The 9,433-nt window shown below is 41.0% G+C and overlaps 1 protein-coding gene across 1 annotated transcript in view; it reads right to left on the bottom strand.

Moving 5' to 3' along the window:
* Nucleotides 1–3,159: 3,159 nt before the first annotated feature.
* Nucleotides 3,160–9,433, bottom strand: part of scaf1 (SR-related CTD-associated factor 1) — a 59,043-nt gene continuing 52,769 nt past the window's right edge. Inside the window, exon 6 of the mRNA XM_037688800.1 lies at nucleotides 3,160–4,364. Coding sequence (XP_037544728.1) covers nucleotides 4,212–4,364 — 153 coding nt within the window. The 3' untranslated portion in view covers nucleotides 3,160–4,211. The remainder of the gene's footprint in view (nucleotides 4,365–9,433) is intronic.

The raw sequence follows: 9,433 nt of genomic DNA, 5'->3' as shown, positions 1-9,433 counted from the left end.
ATTAAAAAAAAAACATATATTGTGATTTCTGGAATTTTTTTTTAGATTATGTCTCTCACAGTGGACATGCACCTAAGATGAAAAATTCAGACCCCTCAATGATTTCTAAGTGGGAGAACTTGCAAAGTTGCAGGGTGTTCAAATACTTATTTTCCTCACTGTATATGGAGTAGGGGTCAGCTGTTGCAAGCCATTCAGTCCCTATACAAACATTAAGTCTGGTCCGCACCCCCTTCAGTAAGTCGGACCTCTTTAAGATGAAGTCAGGCTTTGCCAGTGCTGTTATTTTGACAGAATTTCTCAGTGCAGCCAGGGTGTGGAAGGGGTCAGGTTTGATTGCTTCAGGTTTCTATCTCTGCTATTTGCAGACAATGTGATCCTGTTGGCAACATCATGCTATGATCTCCAGCTCTCACTGGAGTGGTTTACAGCAGAGCAACTAGGATGTGAGCAGAATCTCCAAATCTGAGGCCATGGTCCTGATGAAAAGGGTAGACAGTCCCTTTTTCACCCTGGAGCTGGGTGTGAGGTTCAGCCTCAAATGGAGAAGCTTAAGTATTCAACACAAGCTGCTGACTTCCTTAGTTAGATAACTTTTACCAATTGTCCTTTTTATGTAGGTATGTATGTAGTTTTTTATGTTTTTGTACAGTGCCTTGAGACAACTTCTGTTGTAATTTGGTGCTACATAAATTAAGTGAATTGAATTAAGTATCTTGGGGTTTGGATAAGGAGCGAAGAAAAAATAAAAGCATGAGATTGACAAGTGATTGGTGCAGCTTCTGCTGTATTGTGTGCCAAATAAAAATCCATTTAAATTACAAGCAGAATAGAGCAAAGACTACCAGAACTTTAGCAACCCTTTGCATTTTTCTCCTTTGCATTTTAATTTTATTACTCAACAGATTTCAATAACCTGTCAGAAAGTAATCACTGTTAGAGAAATTTGCATGCTAGTGATAATTGCATCATACACAAATAATCACAACACATTAGTCAGAACTCTGCAAGTGACTGCCTTGAACTGTTGTCTAGTGGAGGCAGCAGATACAATGCATTATTTTTGTTTTATTTTCTCTTTTCACAACTTGACTAAGTTTGAGAAAAATGTTTTAATAATGTTGTGCTGATAAAAAATAATTTATTTGGTGAAAGATAATAAAAATAAATAAATAAAAAACTGAATAAATGGTTTCTCGTCTCCATCTAGAGGAAGTTTGGTGCAGTGTTTCAAAGTACACACAAGTTGAGGCCACCTTATGAATAATATCTGCAAATGTTATCTCTCTCTCACACACACACACACACACACACACACACACACACACACACACACACCTATATTATATATAAAAAGGAAGCAGCAGGTAAAGATAATGGATGGATGGATGGATGGATATTTTGAAATTGGCCTTTCCATGTGTCATTGCTGTCTGTATCTCTGGTTATATACTGCAATTTAATTATTTTATTAATTTATTGTTACCATGATTGATTTAATTCTTTTTGTAGGCTCATATAGTGCCGGGCTTTATCATTCTTGTGGACATACAGGTCCTTCTCAAAAAATTAGCATATTGTGATAAAGGTCATTATTTTCCATAATGTAATGATAAAAATGAAACTTTCACATATTTCAGATTCATTGCACACCAACTGAAATATTTCAGGTCTTTAATTGTTTTAATACCGATGATTATGGCATACAGCTCATGAAAACCCAAAATGCCTGTCCCAAAAAATTAGCATATCATGAAAAGGTTCTCTAAACAAGCTATTAGCCTAACCATCTGAATCAACGACGTAACTCTAAACACCTGCAAAAGATTCCTGAGGCTTTTAAAAACTCCCAGCCTTGTTCATTACTCAAAACCGCAATCATGGGTAAGACTGCCGACCTGACCGCTGTCCAGAAGGCCATCATTGACACCCTCAAGCAAGAGGGTAAGACACAGAAAGAAATTGCTGAATGAATAGGCTGTTCCCAAAGTGCTGTTTCAAGGCACCTCAGTGGGAAGTCTGTGGGAAGGGAAAAGTGTGGCAGAAAACGCTGCACAACGAGAAGAGGTGACCGGACCCTGAGGAGGACTGTGGAGAAGGGCCGATTCCAGACCTTGGGGGACCTGTGGAAGCAGTGGACTGAGTCTGGAGTAGAAACATCCAGAGCCACCGTGCACAGGCGTGTGCAGGAAATGGGCTACAGGTGCCGCATTCCCCAGGTCAAGACACTCTTGAACAAGAGACTGCGTCAGAAGCATCTCGCCTGGGACTGCTGCTGAGTGGTCCAAAGTTATGTTCTCTGATTACAGTAAATTTTGCATTTCCTTTGGAAATCAAGGTCCCAGAGTCTGGAGGAAGAGAGGAGACACAGAATTCACATTGCTTGAGGTCCAGTGTCAAGTTTCCACAGTCACTGGGGTGTCATGTCAGCTGCTGGTGTTGGTCCACTGTGTTTTATCAAGCGCAGGGTCAATGCAGCTAGCTATCAGGAGATTTTGGAGCACTTCATGCTTCCATCTGCTGAAAAGCTTTATGGAGATGAAGATTTCATTTTTTAGCACGACCTGGCACCTGCTCACAGTGCCAAAACCACTGGTAAATGGTTTACTGACCATGGTATTACTGTGCTCAATTGGCCTGCCAACTCTCCTGACCCGAACCCCATAGAGAACCTGTGGGATATGGTGAAGAGAAAGTTGAGAGACGCAAGACCCAACACTCTGGATGAGCTTAAGGCCGCTATCGAAGCATCCTGGGCCTCCATAACACCTCAGCAGTGCCACAGGCTGATTGCCTCCATGCCACGCCGCATTGAAGCAGTCATTCATGCAAAAGGATTCCCGACCAAGTATTGAGTGCATAACTGAACATGATTATTTGAAGGTTGGCGTTTTCTGTATTAAAAACACTTGTCATTCATTGGTGGGATGAAATATGCTAATTTTTTGGGACAGGCATTTTGGGTTTTCATGAGCTGTATGCCATAATCATCAGTATTAAAACAATTAAAGACCTGAAATATTTCAGTTGGTGTGCAATGAATCTGAAATATATGAAAGTTTCATTTTTATCATTACATTATGGAAAATAATGACCTTTATCACAATATGCAAATTTTTTGAGAAGGACCTGTAGTTCAGTTTTCAGGAGGATGCGTTTTTTTGGACAGACTTTCTGACGCATACATGCAAGTTTGGTAGGGACATTATTTTTTTAGTCAAGAGGAGCTAGTTGAGGTGGTTCAGACATCTGGTAGGGATGCTCCCTGGAAGCCTCCTTAGGGAGGTGCTCCAGGCATGTTCAACTGGGAGGAGACTCTGGGGACTACCCAGGACTTGCTGGAAAGTCTAGGTCTATTGGCTGGCCTGGGAACACCTTGGAGTCCCAGAAGGGCTGGAAGAAGTGGCTGGACCTGCTTAAACTGCTGCCCTTGAGACCTGACTCCAGAACAAGAGGAAGATGACTGGTGGTTATTTTTAGTGTTCTTCTTTGTCGTTGTTCTTCATCTGCATCATGACACAGCTTTTCATCTTGTATTCTCTCATAAAAACATTTTATATGCGTGTGTGTGGGGGGCGGGCGGTGTCATTTTGAACACTGCAATACAAACCCATTTTCAAACAACATTTATGTTTGCGGGTCAAGTCATTTTATAACGAAGTTTAGAGACTTTTCCCAGCTTGTGTAACACATGCACACAACACAGACACAGTAAAACTCAGAGGTTTAAATGGAAATGAACTGTCGTTCAGCTGTCAGTCACTGCAAACTGCCTGCCTAGAGACAAAAGTACACATGTTGGTTTCTCCGTTTGTATGAGGGGTGTCCTTCAGTATTGTCCAACACATTTCTTGTGTGTGACTGGAAACAAAAACCTGTCCTCAGCCTGGTACATGTGACATATTTGAAAATCTAGCGTGTGATTGGCTCCCTCGATCGTAAAATCCTCTAACAGAAACGAGCAACAATCATGCATCTTCACAAAGGTAGTCCTATTTCATGGTTCATTCTGGACTGCAGTAACTTGTGTAAGACAGAATCTACTCCCTGTACTCTGAATTCATGGTACAATGTCAATGCAAGACATATTTAGTGATAATATAGGGAGAAAAGAAAGGACTTCTACAGTGACTGAGAAGTATTAACAAAATAGACTTTAAAAACAACACTCGCTCAGACAAGCGAGTAAACCGCTTTAAAAAAGTCTCCACTCAGACAGAGGTATGAAATGCTCCTGGCTCATCCCGCTCCTCTTCGTCCATTTTGCGCCCATGTTTCCGGAAATATTTGTAGCGTTGGACGTAGAGCTTCACAAGGTTACAGACTTTAACTGGGTTGATTTCTCCAGTTCGGCTGTGGCATATCTGAGGAAACAACATAGTTTGGGTTAAGTGGTATCAAAGAGAGAAACCTGAGTATATCTTTTAGAAAAAAAAATCTAATGAACCAGTGGACACATTTTAATAAAACTCCTAAAGAGTAACCGTTTAAAGTACAGTGGTGCTTGAAAGTTTGTGAACTCTTTACAATTTTCTATATTTCTACATCAATATGACCTAAAACATCTTCAGATTTTCACACAAGTCCTAAAAGTAGATCAAGAGAACCAAGTTAAACAAAAAATATTACTCGGTCATTAATTTATTGAGGAAAATGATCCAATATTACATGTTTGTGATGGTAAAAGTATGTGAACCTCTAGGATTATCAGTTAATTTGAAGGTGAAATTAGAGTCATGTGTTTTCAATCAATGGTTGATGATCAGGTGTGAACGGGCACTCTGCTTGATTTAAAGAACAGGATCTATCAAAGTCTGCTCTTCACAACATGTCTGTAGAAGTGGATCATGGAGGAACAAAGGAGATTTCTGAGCTCAGAAAAACAGTTGTTGATGCTCATCAGGCTGGAAAATGTTACAAAACATCTGTAAAGAGTAATCCACAGTCACACAGATTGTGAACAAATGGAGGAACGTCAAGACCATTGTTACCCTCACCAGGAGTGGTGGACCAACAAAGATCACGCCAAGGTGTGGAATAGTCAGCAAGGTCACAAAGGACCCCAGGGTAACTTCTAACAACTGAAGTCCTCTGTCACAATGACTGATGTTCATGTTCATGAGTCCACCATCAGGAGAACTCTGAACAATAATGATGTTCATGGCAGAGCTGAAGGAGAAAGACACTGCTCTCCAACAAGAACATTGCTGCTTGTCTGCAGTTTGATAAAGATAAATGGTAAATGGACTGTACTTATATAACGCCTTTCTATCTGATCAAGATACTCAAAGCGCTTTACACTACAATCTGTGCCTCATTTACCCATTCATACAGCTCTATACTAGATCACTACAAAGCTAATTGAACAAATCATTCTAAAGAGACTAATCAGAGACTAATCACATTCATACACCGATGGGACACACAGAGGCAATGAGGGGTTCAGTGTCTTGCCCAGGGACACTTCGGCATGTGACTGCTGGTGGATTCAAACCCCCAACTTTTGCATTGGAGGACGACTGCTCTAACCACTCAGCCACAGCCGCCCTAAAGATAAAGATCCGCCATAAAGATCTCGTGAACAAACCAGAAGGCTGTTGGAAGAATGTTTTGTGGACGGATGAGACCAAAATAGAACTTTCTGGTTTAAATGAAAAATGTTCTGTTTGGAGAAAGGAAAACTGCATTTCTGCAGAAGAACCTTATCCCAACTGTGAAACATGGTGGTGGGAGTATCATGGTTTGGGCCTCTTTTGCTGCAGGATGGCTTATCATCATTGATGGAACAATGAATTCTGAATTATATCAGAGAATTCTAAAGGAAAATGTCAGAACATCTGTCCATGAACTGAATCTGAAGAGAAGGTGGGTCATGCAGCAACACAATGACCTGAAGCACACAAGTGGTTTTACCAAAGAATGGTTCAAGATGAATAAAGTTCATGTTTTGGAATGACCAAGTCAAAGTCCTGACCTTAATCCAATCCAGATGTTGTGGAAGGACCTGAAGTAGCTGTTAATGTGAGGAAACCACCAACATCCAGAGCTGAAGCTGTTCTGTACGGAGGAATGGACTAAAACTCCTCCAAACTGAGCAGGACTGATGAGCAGTTACCAGAAATATCCTGATGCATGCTCAATAATCCAGGTAGAAAAATCCAAAAAAGTTCAATCTGGTCCTCTGGACATTAAAAAAAAACAAAAAAAACAAAACAAAGCAAAAAAAAATGTAGATACGTTTCGTCTTTTGTTTTTTTGAATGTCCAGAGGACCAGATTGAACTTTTTTGGAGTTACCAGAAATATTTAGTTGAAGTTATTGGGGGGGGGGGGGGGTCATTTTTCCCAAATTAATGTAAATTAATGACCCAGTAAAATATTTTTGTCTCATTTGTTTAACTGGGTTCTCTTTATCTACAGACACTTTCCAAAAAATTAGAATATCATGGAAAAGTTGTTTAACTTCCATAATTCCATTCAAAAAGTTAATCTTGAATAGATGATAGATTCAGGCCCACAATTTAAACAGTTTTAAGTATTTAGTCGTTTATTTTTACACAATTTGGGCTTCCAGCTCATGAAACCCATGAAAACAGGATTTAAAAAAATTAGAATACTGTGAAGACATCAGTCCACAATACTCAGTTTTTGCAAAAAAAAAAAAAGAAAAAAAAAAGAAAGAAATTAGGATCACAACAAATCAATCAAATATGGGACTTTCAAAACGATATGTCAATCTTCAATACTTGGTTGGGAATCCCTTTGCCTTAATAACTGCCTCGATGCAACGTGGCATTGAGGCAATCAGACTGTGACATTGATGGGAGTTATGGAAGCCCAGATTTCCTTGATGTTTGCCGTCAGCTCTTCTTTGTTGTTGGATCTGGTGCCCTTCATTTCCCTCTTGAGAATACCCCATAGATTCTCAATGGGGTTTAGGTCCAGCAAGTTGTCTGGCCAGTCGAGCACTGTGGCATGGGTATCAAACATCAAAATTATGGGGGAGTGGTGGTGCAGAGGTTAGAGAAGGTGGGCCTGTGATCGAAAGATCGCCGGTTCAAGCCCTGGTACAGACAACATCAAAAATGTGGGTGGGGTAGGTGAAGCACCCACAACTGCTCCCACCCTCATTCGCCCCAGTCTGGGCCCACGAGCAAGGCCCTTAACCCCCATCTGCTCCCTAAACAGGTCTCTCTTGAAAATGAGTTCTCGTGGCTCAACGAGACTACCTGCATAAATAAAGGGTAAATGAAAAAAACAAAACAAAAAAAACAGGTTTTGGTGCTTCTGGCGGCATGGGCAGGGGCCAGGTCCTGCTGGAAGATGAAATCTGCATCTCCATACAGATCCTCAGCAGAAGGAATCATGAAGTCCTCTAAAACATTCTGGTAGACTGTTGAGATGACCTTGGATTTAAAAAAGCAGAGTTTACCAACACGTGCATCTGGACATTACACCCCAAATCATGACTGACTGTGGATATTTCACACTGAACCTCAAGCAGGGTTCTGTTCCTCACCCTTCTTCCTCCAAACACTTGGACCTTGATTTCTGAATGAAAGGCACACATTGCTTTTATCGGAAAAGAGGATCGAGGAACCCAAAAGTTGTAGCCCATCGCCTGGATGCGTCTGAACGTGGTGGTTTTTGAAGCTGTGACTCCCGCCTCATTCCACTCTTTCTGGATCTCTGCCAGATTCTGGAATCTTCTCTGTTTGATAATACACTGAAGCCCACAGTCATCTCTTTTGCTGGTGCATCTTCTCCTGCAACATTTTGCCCTTCCACTACACTTTCCATTGATATGCTTGGACATAGCACTCTGTGAACAGCCAGCCTCCTTAGCTATGAACTTTTGTGGCTTACCGATCCTATGGAAGGTATCAATCAATGATGGTCTTCTGGCCAGTTGTTACGTCTGCAGTCTTCCCCATATTGAACCCAACTGAGACAACTGAACCAAACTGAAGAAATTTAACGACACCTGGGGAAACCTGTGCAGGTGCTTTGAGTTTAGTAGAGGATTAATGTGTCACACTCAGTTTAAAGCATTCATGCCCTGCAAAATTTGGGCTGATTTCTCCACAGTATTCTATTTTTTTTTTTAAATCCTGTTTTCGTGGGTTTCATGAGCTGGAAGCTCAAATTATGTAAAAATAAACAAATAAATACTTGAAATTGTTTAAATTGTGGGCCCTGAATCTATCATATATTAAAGATTAACTTTTTGAATGGAACTATGGAAGTTAAACAACTTTTCCATGATATTCTAATTTTTTTGGAAAGGGTCTGTACCTTTAGGACTTGTATGAAAATCTGATGATGTTTTAGGTCATATTTATGCAAAAATATAGAAAATTATAAAGACAAAGAGGAGATATATGATGCAATTAGAGAGGACATGGATGTAGCTGGAGTAAGGACAGAGGATGCAGAGGACAGAGTAAGATGGAGGATGACTCGCTGTGACGACCCCTGAAGAGGAAAAACTAAAAGAACATGAAAAAGAATATAAAGGCTTCACAAAGTTTCAAGTGCCACTGCATGCCTACAACTGCTTAGCCTTTAAAGCTAACCAGATTCAATATGGCTGCCACAGCAAACTGACCTTATAAAACAAAAAAACATCTGCAATGCAGCCAAATTTGCAGATATACAAGCAGTACGCCTATATCTCCTGTCACAGAGGGATTTGAAAAGTGAATGTTTGGTGGAGCAGAGTGATAGATCCTGGTGAGTGGAAGGAGCAGTTGCATCTACCACCAGGTACAACAGAGGAGCCAGGTGTGAATAATTGTGGCCTTGACCACCAAAGAACATTCTTAAGTCACCCCAGGGTTCACCCCAATGATTTGAGGAAACTATTGTTTTAAGCAAAAAATAAAAACTAGAAAGCATAGTTCCCTCAAATGATAGGGTATAGGCCAGCAACCATCTTGGATTTTGACATGGCAACCCATTTGTTGATAGGGACTTTTCAACGACTGGATGTAGCCACACATGAAAATGAAAATCGGAATGTTGTGTATGTTTCAAGACATCCAGCTCACAAGGGTAACATATAGTGGTATAGTATATAGTAGTATCTTGTATACTCTTCCTCCAGACTCTGGCACCTTGATTTTCCGAATGACATGCAAAATTTGCTTTCATCCGAAAAAAGTACTTTGGACCACTGAGCAACAGTCCAGTGCTGCTTCTCTGTAGCCCAGGTCAGGCGCTTCTGCCGCTGTTTCTGGTTCAAAAGTGGCTTGACCTGGGGAATGCGGCACCTGTAGCCCATTTCCTGCACACGCCTGTGCACGGTGGCTCTGGATGTTTCTACTCCAGACTCAGTCCACTGCTTCCGCAGGTCCCCCAAGGTCTGGAATCGGCCCTTCTCCACAATCCTCCTCAGGGTCCGGTCACCTCTTCTCGTTGTGCAGCGTTTTCTG

This window comes from Nematolebias whitei, chromosome 15, assembly GCF_014905685.2.
Source record: "Nematolebias whitei isolate Nwh7 chromosome 15, NemWhi1, whole genome shotgun sequence".
Lineage (NCBI taxonomy): Eukaryota > Metazoa > Chordata > Actinopteri > Cyprinodontiformes > Rivulidae > Nematolebias > Nematolebias whitei.
Note: the sequence above shows the minus strand (reverse complement) of the source record. Positions and strands in the feature narration are given on the sequence as shown.